The 24,631-nt window shown below is 29.2% G+C and overlaps 1 protein-coding gene across 5 annotated transcripts in view; it reads left to right on the top strand.

Moving 5' to 3' along the window:
• Positions 1–24,631, top strand: part of LOC136971565 (chloride channel protein 2-like) — a 52,018-nt gene that overhangs the window by 15,613 nt on the left and 11,774 nt on the right. For 4 of the 5 annotated variants that reach the window (XM_067266026.1, XM_067266025.1, XM_067266027.1 and 1 more), the window contains 11 exons: positions 6,446–6,574; positions 6,909–7,042; positions 8,414–8,491; positions 12,477–12,555; positions 18,439–18,564; positions 20,558–20,642; positions 20,929–21,030; positions 23,108–23,192; positions 23,275–23,424; positions 23,547–23,616; positions 24,462–24,572. In XM_067266026.1, the coding sequence (XP_067122127.1) occupies positions 6,446–6,574; positions 6,909–7,042; positions 8,414–8,491; positions 12,477–12,555; positions 18,439–18,564; positions 20,558–20,642; positions 20,929–21,030; positions 23,108–23,192; positions 23,275–23,424; positions 23,547–23,616; positions 24,462–24,572 (1,149 nt within the window). Of the gene's footprint in view, positions 1–6,445; positions 6,575–6,615; positions 6,820–6,908; positions 7,043–8,413; positions 8,492–12,476; positions 12,556–18,438; positions 18,565–20,557; positions 20,643–20,928; positions 21,031–23,107; positions 23,193–23,274; positions 23,425–23,546; positions 23,617–24,461; positions 24,573–24,631 lie in introns of those variants that run through there. The other variant, XM_067266028.1, reaches the window with a different exon arrangement.

Genomic DNA, 24,631 nt, shown 5'->3' with positions numbered 1-24,631 from the left:
TCCTCATCGTCACTTATAGTTGTTCGAGAATGTTTGACTGGCCTTATTTCAAGATCTGAGCTTGTTTCATCAAGTTCCACTGCACTTATGTGATCAGTTGCGATTTTTCTGTTATGTGGAAGATAATTCGTTTCTAAATACTCTAAACCGCGTCGTAAAAGTACCGCTTTGTAAGAAACTTTCCACATTTTTCCAACCGCGTTGGAGCGAAAACGCGTTGTAATGGTACTGTGTTGTAGAAGTCCTACCTGTACTCAAATATTCTATATATAACGTTTATTCAAAGAAAACTATACAATATACATTGTTAAGGAGCATCTTCATCTTTTCTTCTAGCATGGAATGAACTAACCTGGAATGCGAATTCAATTTGCAGAAAACAAAAAAAATCACAGATAATAGAGAGGTTGTGGCTGACATTTTCATCACGAAAACATGAACATTGGATGTTCAGTGCCACCATCCTGTAAGCCTAGAAGTTTGACAATGGCATTTGGAACATCAAGCATGATTCCACTAACGTACCAAACGCCATTGTCAAACTTCTAGGCTTACAAGAAGGCGGCACTGAACATCTGATGTTCATGTTTTCGTGATGAAAACGTCAGCCGTGACCTCTCTAACATGTCTGATAAACATGCCAAACGATATGCCAAATTCTTGGGCTATGTAAAGGATATAATTAAATATAAGAAATTAATTAATTTGACTAGAGGTAGGCAGTTATGCTGCCATCTCATATTAAAGTTAATAATTATAAATAATTAATTTTTAATTTGGACATTTTAAAAATTTAATTTGGAATTGATCATTAAATTTAATACAAGATGGCAGCATAACTGCCTACCTCTAGTCAAATTAATTAATTTCTAATATTTAATTATATCTTTCACATAGTCCAAGAATTTGGCGTATCGTTTGGCGTGTTTATCATATAATGGGTGATGGTTGTTGATGTTTATAGGTAATATATGTGAACACAAGTTTGGAAAAATATTTGATCACAAGCGACACCAAAATGCTAGCAAAACGACGTCTAAACACAGACTGATGGAGCATAAGCACAATCCGGAATTTCCCTTTTCCTCGTCACTTGTTATGCGAAACATTGCTCGTTAAATGAGTAAATTTTTTTACAGTTTGGTTTGCTCATTATGCAAGGTGCTCGTTAAGCGAGGTTCCACTGTATCATTTATTAATATTTATATTTTATCTTTGCCATTGAAAATGAAATATTTATTATTTACATTAAAGATTTGGTAATATTTATTATTTATTTTTCAACATGAATTAAAAGATATTCTGAGATTCTAAATATTAATTTTGATTATTATTATTCCTTAGATATTCATAATATATTCTTTAAAAAAAGTGATAGTTTTGGTTTTTTTTCAGTCTTAGTATCAAATTGTTTTCAAATAAAATGTATATTAGTCAAATATTAAAAGCAATAACCAATATAATTTTATTAAGAAAAATCTGTTAAAATGTTTTAGAATGTATTTTTAATGTTGCAAATTGATTAAGTTTTAATAGAATTGATATATCATACAATTACATTACATTACATTATTTGTTATTAAGTATTCCATTGATCTCTACAAATTTTATGAATTTTGTTTGTCTAAGAAAGTTAGTTGACTAATTAGTAGGATTTCATCCTTTTCTGTTACTATACTGGATTATGAATTTATTCTACAAAAACAGTATGTAAATACTCTACAGATAAGGGTATCTAAGTTGTTACTACATGTCCTCCAACTGTTTATCACCTGATCAAAAACAAAAAGATAAGATCCCAGATGAACAGAAGAGTGGAGTGTATGATTCCATTAACTACAATGCAACATTGAACTCACACATTGTACATAGATATATGTCGTTCTCTTAAAACAAGAATACAAGAACACAAAAAGACATAAGAAGAGGCAAAACAACTACAGTATTGGAAAAGTATGTATTTCAGAGAAAAGACAACATGAAAATGACAAGAGGCCAAGATCATAATACAAGAGACAGACAAAATTCAGACAAGGATAGCAAAAACATTATAAATAATTACATATTCGCACAACGTATTTTAAATATTCAATCTCAAGGCAGTGAACTTAATTGGATACTCCTGGGTCTGGCTGATCTCAGACATAAAAAAGCCATGACAAATAGATGAACCAAAAATGATTGTTTCCTTGAAATATTTTAATTTTGTGCTAAGATAAAGATTATTCTGCATATGTTTCTATAAAGTAGATTTGGAACGTTATTTTGAATTATTTTTAAAAAGTCTGCCTAAATTCTTTAATGTAAAGTTTGAAATATGTTTTGAATGTAATTTTAATTTGGTGAATCTATACAGTAGATACTGAAGATGAGATGTTTAAGAGTCTTGAAAGACATTTTTATTTGAATATCTGTTAAAATTAGACTCTTTTACTAAAATAGCATTATTGTTTTGTATGATATTAGAAGAATGGAATGAAAAATAGTCAAGAATAAAAAATTTTTTATTAGGAAAAGAATTTATAAACAGCTACTAACAATTACATATTCATAATATGCTCAAGATTTTAAGTTAATGTCAGAGTAATTTAAATATAATTTGCCAAATAAAATTCTGTCATTAATGGTTTATCTTATATGTGTGTGTGTATATATATACAGGGTGGGCCAGCGAAAACGAAACGGCAGAGTGTTTGTGTTCGTCCAAGCAAATCGCTCGGACAGGTCGATTTTACTCTCGAGGGGACATCTTATGCAATAAAGTTTTTGCGATTCTGAATACAACAGACAATGAGTTTTTTAAAAATTTTTTAAAAAACTCATTTATTTTTTATTAACTAAACAAACATTTATTTTAAATAAAGTAACAAACATAAGATAAGATGTTCGAATTGAGCACCACTAGCCTCCATACAATAATACAAATTTTGCTCAAAATGGTTTCTTACACTTCGGAAAGTTTCGGGTGTTATTTGACAACACTCGTCTATAATTCTTTGTCGTAATTCTTCAAGAGATCTTGGTTCAGTTGCATAGATCTTACTTTTTAAATGTCCCTGAAAGAAAAAAATCAAGAGGACTAAGATCTGGGGATCTAGCCGGCTATTCTAAAGGACCTCTACATCTGATCCAATGCCCAGAAAAAGCCGTGTTCAAAAACTCTATAACTGATCTTGCACAATGCAGGGGGGCTCCATCTTGTTGGAAAGTAAGGCAGTCTTCTAAGTATCGGTCATCAAGTTCGACGATATCAACAAGTAATGGATGTACAACATTTTCAAGTAAATCTAAATAACTTTCTCCAGTTTGATTACTGTCTAGGAAAATGGGGCCAAGTACTCGATCTCCAAAGATTCCGGCTCACACATTTAGCTTTTGTGGAGTTTGGCTATGAACTTCATGAAATATGCTTGGGTTATTATCTGACCAATATCGACAATTGTGACGATTAACTGTTGAGTTTAAAAAAACGTGCACTCGTCGGAAAAACAAATGTTAAAAAGATAATCCACGTCAATTCTTAACCTTTCTGTCATAATTTCACAAAATTGCTGTCGCCGATCAAAATCGTCTTCATTTAATTGGTGAACTAAATTAATTTTGTACGGATGAAAGTTGTGAGCTTTGAGGATCCGGCAAATAGATGTTCTGCTAATGCTAGTCACAGCCTCCAGCTTCCTTGTACTTAAAGTTGGGTCCGCAGCAACTTGCCCCAAAATCCCAATCTCTGTCGCTTCGTTTCTTACTGGACGTTCACGTCCGGGGTCGCGTCTTTTGTTAGCCACAGAACCCGTTAACTGAAACTTTTGAACCAACTCCAGAACGTATTTTGCATTACAATGTTTGTTTGGATAGCGTTGATTAAATAAATTTGCAGTAAGATGAGCATTCTCGCCATTTCTGAAATAAAGAGTTACTATTTCCACCCTTTCAGCAATTGTGTAAGTCATAACGATTACGTTGTACAAAATTCACAATAAACAAATAATAATCTTAAATTCTGATTGAATCACTAAGTGGTCAAGCTTAATGTGAACACTACAAAAAAGAACATCTGCAAACAGATAACACATTATCAGCCTTAATTTTATAATAAATTTTTTTCCCCTTGCATTTGCAGTCTAGCTTAAAAGGTTTTTTTATGTTTGTTAATAGTTTGTGTTACTTTATTCTGAAATAAATGTTTGTTTAGTTAATAAAAAATAAATGAGTTTTTTAAAATTTTTTTGTTGTCTGTTGTATTCAGAATCGCAAAAACTTTATTGCAAAAGATGTCCCCTCGAGAGTAAAATTGACCTGTCCGAGCGATTTGCTTAGACGAACACGAACACTCTGCCGTTTCGTTTTTGCTGGCCTACCCTGTATGTATAATATATATATATATATATATATAATCTCGGGTGGGCAAGCAAGAGTTCAGTGGGAGCCGAAATGTAGGTTTTGCAAAATGCATGGGAGTCGCAGTTCTTTACTGTCATGGCAGATAGTATAGTAAGGCGAGCGGTTTTATTATATAATATAAATATAATATAAAACAAATATTGAATTTTTTTAATAAACATATTTTTCACAAAATTATAAAAATAAAATTGTAAAAATATAATAATAAACAGAAATTAACACATTAACACTTTCAGCAAGAGCCACATTTGCCCATATCTGATATATATATATATAATACATACATTTACCATAAAATGTAGTGTTATAGTAGACAATAGTTTGCAAATATTTTTGTAATTTATTTTTAATGAATTTTAAAGAGATGACAATAAAACAAGCAACTTTTATATCTGTATCTTGGCAAGCTATGTATTCAAGCAAAATGTCATTATTTAAGATCTAATGCATTTATTTAAGATTATTTAAGATCTAATAATTAATTAGGCATTATAGAATAATAGAAATCTAGAGATGATGATATTTATGATATTTAACACAATTATTAATTTTATTGCATCCATTTATTATAAATGTACTAAGTTTTGAAAATCAATTTAACATATGTACAGTAATACCTTGGTTTTCATTGACTTTGGTTATCATCAGTTTCGGTTTTCGTGGATTTTTTTTGTGAAAAGTTCATCTTAGTTTTCATCAGTTTTCTCAGATTTTGTCAGTGTGCTCATGTGACTTCTCTGCTAATTTTTAGAAAACAAAGGGTGATCCACATGTTTTCCTGCTCAGTGTGGCATTGTTTCTCGTTGTGTGAGCATTACCCCATGCATCTAGCCAAACAGTTCCATTACTTTTCTATCTTTTTAGCTCCATCATGGAACTGAAGAAAGTTTCCAAAGCCAGCAGCCCTTCAAAGAAGAAGGCCAAGAACATGATTGAGTTGAATAGGGAAATCATTGAAAAATAGAGCGCCATTAAGATTGCTGAAATGGCTGCATGTACGGGAAGTTGCCATCCACGATAAGTTCCATTGTGGTGAAAAAGAAAGCAATAAAAGAGGCTAATGTAGCGAAAGGCACGAATGTGCTAATGAAATTGAGATCAAAAACAATTGAAGATGTTGAACAGTTATAATTAATTTGGATCAATCAAAAACATTATATTAATTTCTTATAGTTTTTAGTATTAAACACTATTTATTCTCTATAAAGTGTGTTTTTGGTATGTATTTTGGAGTGTCTAGAATGAATTAATTGGATTTACATTGTAAATAATTGCCTCGGTTTTGGATTTCACCAATTGTTTTCGGACGGATTATCAATGAAAACCGAAGTATCACTGTATATTTTTCTTGTTATCCTTTTTAAGAAATTTATCACATAATAGAGTTACATATGTCATAAAAATTAATTTAATACTTAATGAATTAATCATTGAATTAATTATTAAAAATAATAATAGTTTTTGATAGATATTGTACTTTGTATACAAAAATATCATCATAAGCTGTCAATATATATCAACATATTTTATTTGCTAAAAATACTAAATAATTATATGAAAATCTTTATGTAAAACTGAATCTTTTATTTTACTTTTAATACATAACTTGAAGCCTGATGATTTGCTATTTGTAGGAAAATTTTTGAAAATATTAAAAACTTATTTTACTTATAAATAATTAATTTTTGTCTATTAGTATTTTTTTCATAAAGTTATTAATGGAAATTTTCATTTATAAAGTAAAGGTATCTATTTTGAAAATTTTTTGAAATTAGTTTTCTTTGGACACTTCAAAAGCTCAAATAATACTTTCTAAAGTTAACATAGTTAATATTATTCTGTTAGAAAAAAAATATATTTATAAAAAATGAAGCCAAATTGATTAACTGATGTTTATAAATGATAGAAAGAAAATTAAGATTTTTTCAATAACAAGAAGTTATTCTCATTATAAATTTATTAATGTAATTTTGTAATTTTTAAATTTGCTATTTGATATTCTTTTAAATATTTAAAAAATTTTTAAATTATTGTTTTATTTCAGCTCGAATGTGGCTTTATCGAGATCTGACGCAACATCCAATATTGCAGTATCTTGCATGGATTGCATTCCCCATGACACTTATTCTTTTTGCATCGGGTTTTGTTCATCTCGCAGCTCCACAAGCAATAGGTAAATAATTAATTAATAAGTAGTAAAAAAAAAATAGTTTAAAAAAATGCTGTATGATAAAACTTCAATTGTTTAAATATATTCTCTCTGACAGGTTTTTCTTTTTTTCCTTCACTTTATCTTGACTTGGGATGATTCTATTATTCTCTGGATATGCTTTTTACTTTTCTGATTTAATTAACTTTTTAACTAATTTTTCAAATACTTACAACTAAATGAACAAGAAGTAATTTTAAAAGAGAAAGGTGAGATATTTTAGAATCTGAATGCAATTTATATTTAAAATTAAAAATTATTGTTATAACTGTTATTGAAAAAAATTGTATATTTTTAGGTTCTGGAATACCAGAAATGAAAACAATTTTAAGAGGTGTTGTGTTGAAAGAGTATTTAACACTTCGTACGCTTGTATCAAAGATGGTGGGATTGACATGTACTTTGGCAAGTGGTCTTCCATTAGGGAAAGAAGTAAGATAATATTTAATGAATTTAATTTAGTATTTTAATGTTAGAATTGTTTTTATGTAATTACCACAAGCATTGAAAGAAATTATATAGTATTGGACCAAATATCTGGTAAGCTTGGGATTGGAAGAATTCTGGTTTTTTGGACACAGGCTAAATATATACTTAAAATACAAAATAAACAATGAAAAATAAAGGACAAAACTGTTTTAACACACTGTATGCCAACAGTCACATTGGGCTGGTATCATGCAACGTATACACCATGGAAAACAAAATAAAAAGCTACTGTGTGGTGAACTACAGCTATAGTATAGCCCACCAAATTCAGTTTAAAAACTGGCTAGTTTAAAAAATAGCCAGTTTTCTGGTAATTCAAGAATTTTGGAAGCGTACTGTATTAATATTATTTTTAAAATTCATTGTGTCAGAAATTTCAAGTTAAATGAGAGATTTGAATTATAAGGTTTCATTGACTTTTTATTTTTGAATTTATTACTGAGTGAAAAATATATATTAATCTCCTTATACTTTTCATCAAAGTTCAAAGTATTGTACAAATATAAAATTCAAATTGTAACCATTTTATAAATCCTCTTATTTAGTTGACACTATTTTAATAGAGAAATTACAGCTTTAAATTGCAAGAACTATTCAAAAAGTTTTAGGAATGGTAATACAAAACATCACATATAATTTTAGAAAATAATTTTTTGATATAAAGTTTGTTAAAAAAACAAAATGTAATAGATATGTCAAATGCATAGTAATGAAGTTTTTTTTAACACAAAAACTCTTCTCATTAATTTTGAATTTTGAAATAAAAGATTTAGAAGAAAGATGTTTATAAAATTTTCAAGTTCAGTAAGTTTTCATTTGTAAAATTTCAAATGTCAAAAAAATTTATTGAGGCGAATGTCATGTTTATAATTGAGACGTTCTAATGGCGTGCATGCTTTCAAAAATAAACAAAATTCAATCAAAGATGCTTAATATGTCAGAAAATATATAATCATAAAATCTTATGAAACTGCTATTCAAATCAAAAACTTTAACAAGTTATTCACTTATTTTTTTTTTAATGAAACTGATTTTAAAATTATAGAAGAAATAATAATTTTGGATTTTATATTTAAATGATATTAATCTAAGATAGATCTGTATTTAAAGTAATAAACAAAACTGATTGAAAATCTACATTTGTTTATATATTATTTGAATAAAATTTGGAACAAATTTCAAATGAATTCTGTTTAGATTGAATAAATTTTAATAATGAATAATTAATAATAGTCATCTAATTTTCTAAAAATTTCAAAATGCTTTCAATTGATTTTTGTAAATTTATTTATTACACATGTATATATATTTCAGGGTCCATTTGTACATATTGCTAGTATTGTTGCCACAATGTTGAGCAAACTAATTACTTCCTTTAAGGGAATTTATGAGGTAATTTAAAAATTATTCTTTAATTTAAGTATTGATTCATTTAAGCATCTTAATTTATATTTTCCAAGAATTTTATATGTTTTAGTAACTCAGATATTATATATACTTGAAATATTTTACACATATGATCAAGACTGCAAATCAATATCATATTCTAAGATAAGTCAAAACATTGATTACTACACTTATTACATTGATACTATATTAAAATAATAAAAATATCTTAAATATGATCTAGACATTGTCTAAAGAAAAACTTGAATATGAAATGTAATAACATTGCAGAAAGATAATTTAACTTTACAAGTTAAAGGTAGTTTCACATTGTAAATTCCTCTTTTAGATTATATAAGAATTACAAAATAACAATAACAACATGTTAAAAATAATAACTATTGTTATTTTTAGTAAATTAAATTGTTATATTCAGCTTGTTTACATCAGTTTGAATATCTGTTATTTCATTCAGTTAATTGTGAAACATTAAATACTAATTGATAAAAAAGTTATGCACCTGAATATGAGTAATTAAGAAATTACTGCATTTGCAACTACATCTATGTCTTAGGTATGTAAATGATTACAGTTGAAGTCTAATTACATACCTAGTAATGTCTTTAGAAAGTTTTAAAATCCGCTACCCTAGTGTACTATGAACAAGCTCATGGAGGATTACTGTGTGTTCAGAATTTTCAGTATACCTGTTGTTTAAAGGTCTTTGAGTGCTAGGCATGTCTATATAATACAGTCAAAGACATTCTGACCTGACTGTGAGCAGGTGTTGGTGCAGTGGATACATGAGGGCATACATATATGGCAAGCAGGCTCTGGATGATTATCAAAAAAGATGATCATCTAATTGTGAGGCAAACATGAACAGCTGCAACAGTGTCTTTGTCTTCCATCCAGAGACAGATGAAAGTTTTACTACAGAACCTTGTCTTTTTCTATGTCATTGGCAGGTGACTAGCAGAGAGGCAAAGATGCATGCACCATAACTGCTAAGTGTCCTGCCATTAGTACTCCAATATTGATGGCTTTGTCTACAGTAGTGCCATGACAGAGAAATATGGTTTTCTATGGACTTGGCAGTGTATCGTTTTAAATGATGAAACCTGGTTCTGTTTGAGAATGGCTGACCACCATGTTAGAGTGTGATGAGTGCTTCAATTCTGTCTTTACTGTTGAGTGACACATTGCTTTTATTGCCAGTCTGCTGGTCTGGGGAGCCTTTTGTATGATAGTCAGTCACATGTGAGGAACATTGATGGCACAGCAATGTGTTTAGAAAATCCTGTGCTGTCTCTTGTTGCCTTTCAAGACAAGCTGTAAACAGTAATTTTCTAACAAGATGATATTTGGTTGCTGATAGCTTAGGTTTCTAAGAAATATATCTCCATCACATTACCACATTTCCTTGGCCTATCTGATCTGCTTTTGTTGCTTATTGAGCATTTGTGGGTCCAAATGGGTTGCAAGCTTCAGCCATCTACAAATGGATCTGGAATAACAGTTACAACATCTGTAGGTAAATTTGTTTCAGGATAGCATAGGGTGTCTGTATACCTTTATGCATGACCATTTGATCCATGTATTCAGGCAAGAGGAATTCCTAAAGGTACTAAAGGTTCTTTTAAATTCTACTTTTGTCCCACTGAAAATTGTCCATTTGGTTATGATGTTGTAATCACTTATTACCATTGTTGTTGTGTTCACACTAATAAAGTTTCATTACTGCCTTGATGTACTATCTTTTGTTGTCAATGAGTATAATAAAAAGGAATTAAAAATCTGTTTAGAATATCTTATCAAGTGTAGCAATCTCATCTAACTTCAGTTATTTGTTGTTTTTTATTCTTGAGATACTAGCTATTCACTTTATTTATTTATTTATATAGTACAAGGTTTTTACCTTTTGTATGGGGAACAAAGTAGACAAAACATCAAAGAAACACATTATCAAGTACAGTGGGTGATCGGTTAATGAACATAATCTATTCCAAGACTTTGTTTGCTATCCGAATTGTTCGTTAACCAATTATTGATTTACCATAGGTTTTTATGGGAATTTGATTAATTCATTCTGGAGACCCCAAAAAAATAAAAATTATATACTTTCTTACTACATTTATTTATATGTAATAATAAAAATACATATATACACAGTCTTGCATTTTTATTAGTCGTGTTTTTTTGTTTGTGGTTGTTAAAGAATCTGTCTAATGTCGATGACTTTTCTCTCTTCAGAATTTTTCAGAAGTAATTAATAGCATTGTAATTGTAGAGATCCCTAAGCCTATTAACCTCTACCTGGTTTGAATGCCATTCTAAGTCTGTTGTTCTGACATCCTCCCACTTCTTCAAAAGATGTTTAATAGCAGATATCGGCATTAATCCTCTTTTTCAGAAGAAAACATATCTTGCCAAGTTTCTTGGTGTTCTTCATTCAAGAGTTCTGGCATTTTTTCTGTCGTCAGATCAGTTTCAGGTTCCATTATGAGCTCTACAATGTTCTTTATTTCTTAGATGTGATTTTTGTTACTTGTTTAGCTGCTTGAGTCTTCTTGATTATACAGATAAGATTGAACTGTGGCCTACTGTAGACCTGTTCAGGCCATACTGCCCAGCAACATCAGACATCTTCTGTACACTCTCTACCTTTGCTATTATACTCTCACCTTTCAAAAATAAAAACTGATGCAAAACTTAACGAGTGCCCACCTGACGGTCTCGCGAATACTATAAAAGAATTGTTTCTGTCAGAAAAATAAAAGGCTGGAATTACAAGGGAGAGTTTCAAAGTTTGGATGAATACTATCCAATCAGTATATACTGGGTTGAGTGTCGGTGTTGACATCTCTCGTGCTCTGAAAAGTTCTGAATTGTTGCCTGAAGACAAGGGATGACCAATCGGTATTCATTGTTTTACGTTGCTTCTTCTTATGTTTGTTCTGTGAGGTGTTTGTTGTCTGAACATAAAAATCTTTTGCAAAAGTGTTCATTATCCGATTTGTTCGTCAACCTATCACCCACTGTATAGAACAAACACCAATACATAAAATATAATAGTCAGTGTACAATATCATTTGTAAATACAATAACTATTACATAAAATACAATATACATTGCATAAACAGAATAACCAGTGCATAATTACCATTTCCATTACATAAAAACAATAAAAATACATGAATACAGTTACCAATGCATCAATACAGTATCCTCTTACGTAATTAATACACAATATTCCATACATACAAAGTTAACGTAAACAAACTGACAAATTGTGACGACCTGATGTCCTTATAATAAAAATAAATGTATACCATTATAATAAAAAAAAACAAAAAAAAAATATATTAATAAATTTTACCTACCCAGAAAAAATATGAAATTAAAAAATATGCAAAACAGGTCACAGCCAGTCGGCACCAGATTTAACCTCCTGTTCACTTTATTATCTCACAGAGTTGCATTCTTTGTCTTTTTTTACAAGATAATAAGATAAATATGAAATCTTATATTCCTAGCAATTAAGATGTAGCTTTTCATCATACACATAATTAATACATGTCTTTAATTTTATAATTAAAACCATGGTCATGTATATATTTTATGTATATAAAATTTATATAACAAATTATTTTAATGTTTATAATTATATTCAATAACATATAATTTTAATGTTACATTAAAATTATTTTTTTAAAGATATGCATTAAATATTCAAGATACTGCATTTTGCAATTTTGATTTAATTTATTATCATAGAAATACTTATAAGAAATGTTATTTTTATTGTAAAATAATTATTTTTTAAATGTCTGTTTTGAATTTATTATATCAGGATAATAATAATTACACAAACAAAATTATTTTTTATAATTATAATTTTTTTTATATGATAAAAGCACTTAAAGGTTTATTTCTCATTAAAATATGGTAAACATTAACTTTATTGTCGTCTTTTATTTGTTATTTATAGAATGAATCTCGAACAACTGAAATGTTAGCCGCAGCATGTGCTGTAGGTGTTGCCTGCAGTTTTGCAGCACCAATTGGAGGTAAAAAGAAATAAAGTTTAAATTATATAAATAATTAATAGTTTTGTTAATTAAAAAGTATAACTTTATAACCAAATTGAAATATTGTTTTTCTGTTTACTAAATTCATTGGTTTACTCAGTATCAAAATCAGTATCAGTAAAATGTAATGTATTCACCTTTAACTCAGCATGAATAATTCAATTCCATTTCTAACATGTCATTGACATAACGTTATATCTGTCAGTGGCAATCAAGACTACATTTTTAAAGTTTCATTTGGAGGAAAAATATAATACATTCATTTACAGATAGATATAGAGTAATGGAGTTAGAACAGAATGTTATGTGAGATTCCAAATTTATTTAGAACAATATTTTTTTCTAAAATAAAGTAAAAAAATTTAACTTGATCTTGCATCAAAGTGAATTAGGTTTAATTTTCCATGTGAAATCATGTCCACTCACAAAATAAATTTTCTCAGGTGATAACTGAACTGTCATTCATTTTCCATTTTCATCAAAATGGAAAAAAACACTGAAATTGTCTTATTGATCAAAAAGGGCCAACTGCCGAAACTCTGTGCTTAGTTGGTTATCCCCCAAAGAGGGCCACAAGGTTGGAGAAAAGGAGACTAAAGGAAAAGGCTTACAGACACATTCTTGGAGAGATGCATTTGAGGAGAGTCAGTAGAGCCTAATCATATTACTTTTGACCACTATGTCCAGTGAGTGAACTGTTCCTCTCTGAAGCAATGCTCCAAAGTTGAGCCAGTCAAGTTCCATAGAGGTCAAGGTTAATGTCCAAAAATCAAGACCATCTAGCCTACCAATGATTATTACATGTGATATGAGATTAGGGTGCTGCATGCTCTCAGCAAGATTCCTTGTATAATTTTTCTCCTTTTTAAAATTAAATAAACTCTGTTTTTATTTGAACATCTGTTACTCTCTATTGCCAACCCACATGACACTTGTCTTTTGAAAAGAAATGTCAATCAAATCTTTCTGTTGAGGTTTGCCCAAGATCAACTGCTTAGACTTGATATAATTGCAAATAAATATATACGGCAAAACTTTACAGTTGCAATACAGTTGCATGATAATGTATAGAAAAACTTCACACTTTGTTCATAAAAATAATTTAGAAATTAAATGTAGCAGAGTAGAGTATATAACATTTATTCATAATCTGCTATAGTTTGAAGAACTAAAATAAAATATAAAATATTACTTTCAGAAAGCATACAAACAAAAATATGTTATAAAAGAAAATATTTGATATTTTATGGGATCCTGATTGTTGTTATAAGTGTATAGAACAGGGGTGACCAAACTTTGTCATAAGAGCCATACATTCTCTATTAGAAATATGCAAGAGCCACATCCCCTATTGGAGCAGTATTTTACATACAGTATATAATGAATATATAAATTCGACACAGCATTATCACAGTATTTAGATACTAATTTTATGAAAACAGCAAACTTATATTAAACTTGAAATCTTGAAATGTATTAAATTTCTATATGTTATCTACATGTATCAATAATGAACACTACATATTCTGTGACACATACAAGTATCCCTTGATTAATGTGGTTAATTAATCTTTCAATACTACCACGTAAATCGTTAATCAAATACAGTGGTATCTTGGTACTCGATGAACAATCTTGACTCTAGAACAAATTTTCAGTTAATAACAAACATTTTTAGCAAAAATAGCAAATTTAATAACACTTTATTTGCTGAGAAAAACATATATATGTTAAGTAAAGACAGCTGTTAAAGCTGCACTAATTTAAACTTTTGCTGCATATAAAAAGGGATTGTTGCAATTAATTTCAAACATTAATCAAATCTCTCATTAAACAAAAGTAAGGGATGCCTGTACTCACTACAATTTATTATGAAATTGAAGTAACCATCAGCTTTAATGGTTCAAGGACAAAAGTTCCAGGTGAAAAATATAAAGAACAACTAAAAAGTTAGAGTAGTGTTTTTGGAAATGTTGAAGAAATTCAATGTAATTATTAACATAGGAAGATTAACATAGTTTATTCTTGAAACATGAAAATAAATAAATCAGTAGTGGAAAATAAAAAGTATAAAAAATGAAATTAAAAAAGTTCTTAAAAACAATTGAGATTTGAACTGAAAATAGTCATGTGATATGGACTCTTAGGCCAAGATGTAACCACTATGCCATTCACTCAATTTTTGTTTTTAAATGAAAGAAATAAAATAGAATTTAATTTTTTAAAACTACATTATTGGCATTAACAGCTTTTTTTTTTTTTTCCATATCCATTCCCTATCCCAGTCATCCGCATTGTGATCAGGATCACAATGCTGATGACTGGGTGGTGAGGGACAGAGCCCAACATATCCAGAACCAGTTCTGTAACTAGCCATTCCTATGCCTGTGCAAGAATTTGCATTTAGGCCCCTTAATTGTCAAAACAAAGTGACGACTAATACTTGACTTTATGCATTCCTTGTCAACATTATAACTCTGGAATGAATTGTCCGATCTTGATGAAACTTTCTAGGACGAATCATTATCACTGAAGGATGAACTGATTAAAATTTCAACTCTCAAAACTGATCCATTTTTTTAGAACTGGAGATAGGGGTCAAAACGAAGATTGCGTTTTTCTTCAGTATGGTTCATTTTTGAGAGTTGAAATTTTAATCGCTTCACCCTTGTCTGATGCTGAGTCATCCTAGAAAATTTCATTAAGATTGGACAATTCATTATAGAGTTATAATGTTGACAAGGAATGCATGAAGTCAAGTGTTAGTCACTTCCTGCACGCACGTGTAGAAGCATCTAGTGGTTGGAAAATATGACAAGCAGTAAAACGGTAATTTTGAAAGGTAAATGTTATTTCTAACTAGATACACAACAACAAATATAAAGAATCTTTATAGAATAATAAGTTTAAAATAATAATAAATATAAAACATGGCCGACGGTATTACATTTAATTGTATAAATATAAAATTGCAACGTTTTAACAAAAATACTTGTTTATGTTATTCATCCGTCGTTCGCTCCAGTTGACAGTCCACAATTTCACAAACACAGAGGCGACAGATGAATAACGTAAACAAGTATTTTTGTTAAAACGTTGCAATTTTATATTTATACAATTAAGTTTAAAAAAGTTTTCTTTTTTAAAACGTGGAGCAGCAGTGATCAATATTGATGGCCTTATGATCCATTCTCTCCTTCGTCTTCCTATCGTTAGTATGAAATTTCGATCTCTAAATGGAGAAGCTGCACAGAGATTTCAGATTGAGATGAAGTCGCTCAAATTCATCATCATCAATGAAATGTTAATGATTTGTGCAAGAATGCTTTACATGATCGAGAGAAAATTGAGGGAGATAAACCCCGAGAAAGATGAGCCGTTTGGTGGATTCTTTATCTATTTGTTTGGTGATTTTCATCAGCTTCCTCCTGTTAAAGATACTCCTCTCTAATCAAGTGTTTTTTTACAATGTAATGTCCCAACAAGGTCCCTACCTTGTTGGGACATTACATTACATTCGCATTTAATTCTTTTGTGAAGTTCATTGTACTTAGTAATTCTCATAGACAAAATAGCACAGATAGTTCCTTCACAGACGTCTTACAACATCTAGCTTTGGGTGATTTCTCTGATACAGATCTGAACACTCTGACGACAAGAAATGGAGCCTATTTATCCAGAGATGAACTTGATCAGTTCCAAACGGCTATATCCAACAAACAAGCAAGTTAAACAAAGCAACGAAGACTACTTGCAGTCAACTGGGTACCCTGTTGCTTATATAGCATCCAAAAAACACTCTGGATATTGCCCTGCCTTCGTCCAAAGATGACTCAGCTCTTGGTCTCTCCAAGTATTTTAATCTCTCAGTTAATGCCAGAATCATACCAAGAATCAACTTATGGGTGCAAGGAGGTCTCGTCAATGGTTCACTAGGAACTATACACTACATTATATATGCTCCTAATGCTCTTCCTGCTGTTTATTTTAGTGGAATTCGATAGCTATTAGGGACCTTTCATCTATGATAATCTGTTTCCAATAATCCCCATAACATGCTCTTCAAACAATGACAGTATATTGCAATCTCGTAGACAGTTTCCCCTTACCTTAGCATACTCAATGACTATACATAAATCACAGGGATTAACTCTTCCAAAAATCAAAATAGATATAGGGGAAAAGAGACAGCTATCGGTCTTACCTATGTTACATTGAGTCGGGTGAAAAAAATAACTGGCTCAGTATTTTTAAAGAGTTACAGTAAAGATCGCTACAAGTCAATCTGTAAGTCCCAGGACCATAATGATAGACAGAATTTCGTGAGACGTTGGCATAGCAATTAATTAATGGCTTATTCTGACCTTATATTTGTACCTTTAAATGATCCAATAGAAATCAAATATATTGTTGTGAACGAATGATTCTTTGTTTCTTTTTTCCCTCATAATCTAGAAAATAAAGGTGCGACTACACGCTGATACAGCGTTACTCAACTAGTTAATTAGATTTGGGAAAATAGTAAAACAAATACATGCATTTTGGGCCCCCTTCCAAGTGCACCCGCCTACTTATGGCACCATTCAGAACAGACTGCTCATGAAAAATTTTTGGGATTTTTCAACTGTCTAGGTTCAATCTGGGTCACCCAGAGTGGTAGGCTGAAGCCTTAACTACCTCAATCATCTGGCCAACATTACTATACCACTCACTCTTATGACTATATAGTGGAACCTTGCTTAACGAGCAAAACAAATTGTAAAAAAAATTACTTGCTTAACAAGCAATGTTTTGCATAACAAGTGACGAGAAGAGAAGTTCCGGATTGTGCGCATGCTCCATCACTCTGTGTTTAGCACTCGTTCCGCTAACATCTTTAGTGTCCCTTATGATCACACATTTTTCCAAACTTGTGTTCATACATATTACATATAAACATCAACAACCATTACCTGTTATATGATAAACATGCCAAACAATATGCCAAATTCTTCAACTATGTAAAGGCTATAATTAAATATTAGAAATTAATTAATTTGACTAGAGTAGGCAGTTATGCTGCCATCTCATATTAAATTTAATGACCAATTCCAAATTAAATTTTAGAAATGTTTAAATTTAAAATTAATTATTTATAATTATTAAATTTAATATGAGATGGCAAGCATAACTGCCTACCTCTAGTCAAATTAATTAATTTCTAATATTTAATTATAGCCTTTACATAGTCCAAGAATTTGGCATATTGTTTGGGGGTGTTTATCAGACATATTAGCTGTGATTTTTTTTGTTTTATGCAAGTCAAATTTGCATTCAGGTTGGTGCTTCTTTCGTGCTAGAAGAAAAGATGAAGAGAATTCATGCTTCTTAACAATGTATATTATATAATTTTCTTTGAATAAACGTTATACATAAAATATTTGAGTATTTTTTTCGGCATTGAACACATTATCATATTTTACATTAATTTATATGGGAAAAATTGTTTTGCTTAACGAGTGTTTCACATCACAAGTAAGATTCTGGAACGAATTATACTTGTTAAACAATGTTCCAGTGTATTTGTGTCAAAGCATATAAAACCAATAAATTCAACTTGATTCTTTATTATTAAAACTTTACCATCAAGGATTTTGATTATTATGTATAGGATTTAATTTCACATAAATTTTCATTTTAAATATAAAATATTTAAAAGTTAGGTAGTCTTTTCATTATCTTTCCTTGTAAAATATAAGTTTCTTTTAAACTTGAATAAACAATGAAGTGAAATAAAATTTAAATATGTATCTTCAAGCACTAGTGTGTATTATTAAACAATGAATTAAATATAAATTTAATTATTATATATTCAATTTTTAGGTGTTTTATTTAGTATTGAAGTAACATCTGTGTTTTTTGCTGTAAGAAATTATTGGAGGGGCTTTTTTGCTGCTTGTTGTGGTGCAATGATTTGGAGATTATTAGATGTCTGGCTAAAAGAGGAAGGTAATTTTTTGAATGAACTAAATTTATATGAACTTTTTATTTAACTTCTATTTAATGTATAATGCGTTGTTATAATTTAGAGTGACTGATTAAAAGCTGTTATTTAGCATAGGATTTTGTAACATACAATTTGTCAAACTTTCAGCCTAATTTAATATGCAGTTAATTTTTTATTTGAATTTGAATCCATATAATATGTATATGTTGTAATATTAAAACATACAGTCGACTCTGCATAAGTCGACACCCGGATAACTCGTCACTCGTCGGTTACGTAGTCAATTTTTTGTGGTTCCGGCCGACTTACATAGGCAATAATGTTATTAACCTTAAAAACCTCGGTATACTTGACATCGTTTAACTCGTCACCACTGGATAAATCAACATACTTTTTCTGTTTCACACTTTTTAGAATTCTGATAAGTCGACTCCCCCCTGAAAAATGAGTTCACACCACACAGCTTATCGTACGGTGTGAACTCATTTTTTCAGGAGGGGAGTTGACTTATCAGACGACAAAAAAGTGTGAAACAGGAAAAGTATGTTGATTTATCCAGTGGTGACTAGTTAAACAATGTCGAGTAAACTGAGGTTTTTAAGGTTAATAACATTATTGCCTATGTAAGTCGGCCAGGACCACAAAAAATTGACTACCTAACCTACGGTGACGAGTTTTCCAGGTGTCGACTTATGCGGAGTCGACTGTATATACAATTGTTCAATAGAGGATGAAGTTTCTCATTTTTCACAAATAATTTTAATACTTGTCAGTAATACTTATTATATACAGGACACATATTGATTTAATTATAACAAATAATTAACATGAAATTAATACTGTTAATAACAAAGAAATTTCTATGTTAATAACTTAATGAAATGTGTTAGTTCTTAATAATTGTATTGCTATAAAATGTATTCTTATAAATTATACAATAATTGAATTACAATAACACTATTTTAGCTATTAACTAAATTAATAGTTTGAATTGTAAAGAATAATTCTGAAATATTGTCGGTAACTTTTGTTACAATTAATTTATTTTCATAAACAAACAACTTTACTAAACCCAATACCTCGTAATATCAAAGCCAACCACTGCTGTATGTTATGTATATAAGTGGGAGTTGTGGGTTTGAGTACCGCTCCGGGCTGATTCTTTTCTTCCAGTAGTTCTAAATTATTTAATTAAAAATTATAATTATTAAATTTATTAAGAGATGGCACCTAATGCCTTCCTCTAGTGTCAAATTATTTGGTAATTGATTAATATTATAGTTGTTATTAGCCCAATAACATAGGGCAGTGGTTGTCTTTGATAATTTATAATATGTATTTATGTTAAAAATCAGTTTAAATGAAAAAAATACAGGATGTATGTAAATTATCTACACAACTTTTATTGCTACAAATAATAAAAATTTGTAATTGGAAGCCAAAGAAATACAGATTATCTGATATGATATAAAAACTGAAAGTTTCACAGAGTAATTCTGCCATACTGGATTTTGATCATGTGTGATTCTTTCAATGAAAAATTTCCAGACAGGTGGGTTAGTCGTGGTAGTGCAATTCCTCGGCTGCCTAGTTCAATGGATATCATGCTGTATAAATTTTTCTTGTTGGGATATGTTAAAGACCATGTGTACAACACCCCAATGGCTGACATTAGCAACTTGGAGAGAATCACAGTTGCAATTGAAACTGTTAATGTAAATATGCTGCAGCACGTATGATCAGAATTGGAACATTAAGGATATTTTGTGAGAGACTAATGGCTCCTATGCAAAATTGGAGATTTTTCTATCTCATAAAAGTCAAAGTTTTTGAGAGTCAGGTATTACATAAATGATATGTCTGTCAGTGCTTGATAATACATTTATTATTTAAAAGTAAAGTTATGTAGATAATTCTTGTACATCCAATATTTTATTAATTTTTTAAAATCATTTTATTTGTTCAAATTAATTTTTAAATTTATTTATTTTTCAGAAACAATTATTGCACTCTATAAAACAAATTTTCAAACTGATTTTCCATTTGATCCTCAAGAATTAATTGCATTTGCATTAGTTGGGTATGATTTCCTAAATTAATAGATTGAAATTGATTTATGTAGAATGTTATTATAATTTTAGTTATAAAGTCTAAGATATTGAAATAATATAAAAGGAATTATTAAAACATTTTTATGCATAAACAAAATTTTATGTAATAATGGAAATTTTTCTCTAAGTCATATTGAATTTTAAATTTTATATTATTTAAGAATTGTATGAAATAATTGTTACAATGTGAATTACCATAAATATGTATGAAATAAGAAATTAATTTAATATAGAATATTTATTGATTTGTTTTAGCATAAGTTGTGGTTTGGCTGGAGCAGCATTTGTATGGCTTCACAGGAAAATTGTTCTTTTTGTAAGGAGTCGTAAAAAGTTGAACAGGTTTCTTCAGAAAAAGTATGGTGACTATTTTTTATGTAGAGTATTTTTAAAAATATAATGTGAATTTAATTTTCAAACTTACATAATAATATATTTTCTTAATAAATAGAATATTTTTATAAATATATTTATATTTATTTGATTTATATCTTTCTTTGAAATTGATTGAATTTGTTTCCAATGTTCATTAGAAGTTCTTAACATCAATAGATATAACAATTTGTTAGAAGAAGTTGAATTATCATTTTTATGTATTTAAATTTTAACAAAAATTTAAATTAGGTAAGAACTGTATGAGTAAAAAGGTCTGAAAACATCTTCACAAATCAAGCTTGAACTTCAATTAATTATTATTCTACTTAGGTTTGATGAACATAGCAAATATTAAAAATACCTAATTTCAAAGTATTCTGATAACTCCATTGTATCTAGAGTTTAGCATTAGATTTTCTGTTTGTTTTTATAAAGGCTATCATACTAAATTCAATAATGAGTAGCTTTCTTAAATTTGCATTGGTATAGTCACTGAAAGCCATGTATTTGGTGTGGTGGAGCTCATAAAATTAAACTCAAAAAGTAAGTTATAATAGTCATATTAATATTTGTTATTTAGAAAAATGCATAAATGTATGAATTCTTTGAACTATCTGCTATGTATTGTAATCACTCTTATTTTCACCCACCAACTGCTTATCATAGTAAGTTTTTCATATAACCATTCTGTGACTCTGGTAAAGGAACTTTTGACATTTTTCACATGTTTCATTACATTTGGAGTCATATTTGCTTAGACAGTTGCTATAACATTTATTTCCATAATTTTTGTCAGAGATTGCAGTTCCTTCTATAAACAGATTTGGAAATTTTACAAATTTTTGTTATACTGCACAACTATTATATGATTAAAAAAATGAAATAATAGTCTATATATCTATAGTCTATAATTCTATTTTCTATCATATAGATAGAAAATAGAATTATACTAGAATAAACTCTTATTTGTATTTGTGTACTGAAGTGATTAACAATTAGTGTAGCTTCAACAAGTTTTGATACTTCACAGGTTTCATGTTCTAAGGCATTCAATTTTTTGAAGAGTTTTGTTTCAAAGAACTTTAAGTGATCAAACTGTGTAACCTACTTGTGAAGTTGAAAATGACATTATTATTGGAATAAGTAAACTGAGTTTTACTTATTCCAATTACTTACTTTAAGTAGAGTTTTAATATATTTAGTGTTTAACATATGAAAGATTTCACATGAAATAGTTCATACTTATTGTAATAAGATGTCTAGTTCTTCCTATTTACTTTGTATTTTTATAATTTTGAATAAAATAAAATATATGTAAATCAGTGATCAAAGTGTTTGTTGCACGTTATTAATTCTGATTTTGAAATTATTTTGAAAAAATAAGTTACTGAATGAACAAATTGAATGTAAAAAGAAACTTCAAAAATTAATATTAATGCATTTAGACTTTATTTTTCATCTTATCGAAATGTAAAAATAAATAAAAAAAAGGAATTCAGAAATTTAAATTTTCTTAGGATATTCAGATTTCTGAATATCCTAAGAAAATTTAACAAAATACTGTTGAATACATTATTAGTTTGCTTGTCTGTAATATTTAAAAATTTAAATTAATTTTTCATATTACGGTAAACTCTTGCTAATTTGGCCTCTCAGTTATCTGGCATATGGCAGTGTGAGTGCCTGTGCATTTCCATTACCATGAAAATGTTAATCAAGTCCCACATCCTGTTTTCCTGTTTATTTGGATTTCATTTCTGTGTACAATATTGCAAGTCAGTGTGTCATATTATTTGCCTACCTGTCTCCAAAAGAAATTAGTACTAAAGGGCAAAAGGTGACATTATTCATTACATTGCATTTAGGCAGGATCTATACACTGAATAATCTGGTACTCTTACTAATTTGGCATACCTCTGTGCAAGGAATGGCCTGATTAGCAAGAGTATAGTGTATTAAAATCTGATAAACTTTAATTTTAGTAAAATTATGAAATTGTGTAATATTTATTGTTTCCAAGTTTTTTCTTATATAATTTTTAAACATTTTATTTTAATAGTCGTCTGCTATACCCTACTCTCATAACATTATTTATATCATCATTAACATTTCCATTAGGCTTAGGACAATTTATGGCAGCTGAGGTAATTTATTTTATTTTATTGCTGCTTAAAATTAAAAATGTTTTTATTAAGTAATAATTAATAATATATTTATTATTTTTAGCTTTCAACACAAGAGGCTGTTAGAGAACTCTTTAGTAATATGACATGGAAAGACCATACAGTTGATGGAAATGTGGCATTTATTGTTAGTCACTGGACCACACAATACACAAGTTTTTATGTAAATCTTGTAATTTTTATACTTGTTACTGTAAGTTTATTTTATTTTTCCTATATATAAAATATAATTAATTACTCATAAAGCAATTTTGGTTATTGATTTGCATTGTTTTATAATAAATGTAACAATAATAAAATGTTTTCATTTAATAGTTTTTAACAACAGCAATTGCAGCTACATTACCAGTTCCTTCAGGTGTTTTTATTCCAGTGTTTAAAATGGGTAAATTTTAATAAATTTTCATTCTACAATATGAGCACATAACAAAATACAGTGGGTGATCGGTTAATGAACTGTTCGGACTGCAAACAAATAAGACAACAAACACTTTCAAGAAAGATTTTTATGTTCAGACAACCAACACTTGTTTAGATAACGAACACCTGACAGAACAAACACAAGAAGCGATGCTGTGTTTAAGATTTGTAAAACTATATTTTAATGGCATCTACACATGGTTTATGGAATGAGACTTTTACAGTTGTATACATAACCTTTTTTGCACTAGTCAATTTCTGTTCTCTGAATTTTTGTAAGTGCTTTCCTGAACTTTTTATTTAAAAAACTGATGATATTATGGGGCCTAAAAAGAGTGGAGTGTCAAGAACTGTGTTCACTATAGGAACTAAGCAAGAGATAATAGCCAAGGTAGAGAGTGGGCAGATGTCTGATATTGTAGGCAGATGACTTCAATAGCTCTACAGTAGATACAGTCGTGGCTAAGAAAGATATAATCAAAAGACTCAAGCAGATAAAGAAATAATGAAAATCGCATCTGAGAAACAAAGATGTGCCATCCGTGAAAAAATAGAGATTGCTTTTAGTTTGTTATTACATGTAAATAAACATTGTAAGAAAGTATATAATTTTTTATTTATTTTTTGGGGTCTCCAGGATGAATTAATCAAATTCCCACAAAAATTTATGGTAAATCGATAATTGGTTAATGAACAATTCGGATAGCGAACATGGTCTTGGAATGGATTAGGTTCGTTGACCGATCACCCATTGTATTTATTAGTGTAAAAACATTACTTGAAAATTTAGTTTAATATATTAATAAACAGGAGCTGCTTTTGGGCGTTTAATTGGAGAAGGAATGGTAATATTATTTCCTGAAGGTCTTCATATGGCAGGAACCCAGAATAACATTATACCTGGAGGTTATGCTGTTGCTGGTAAGTACAAATTAATGTTTGTTATTTTAAAATGAAAATCTAATAATTGAACAGGAGAA

The sequence above is a fragment of the Centruroides vittatus genome, unplaced genomic scaffold (assembly GCF_030686945.1).
Source record: "Centruroides vittatus isolate TY-2023 unplaced genomic scaffold, ASM3068694v2 contig_2604, whole genome shotgun sequence".
Taxonomy (NCBI): Eukaryota; Metazoa; Arthropoda; class Arachnida; order Scorpiones; family Buthidae; genus Centruroides; species Centruroides vittatus.
Note: the sequence above shows the minus strand (reverse complement) of the source record. Positions and strands in the feature narration are given on the sequence as shown.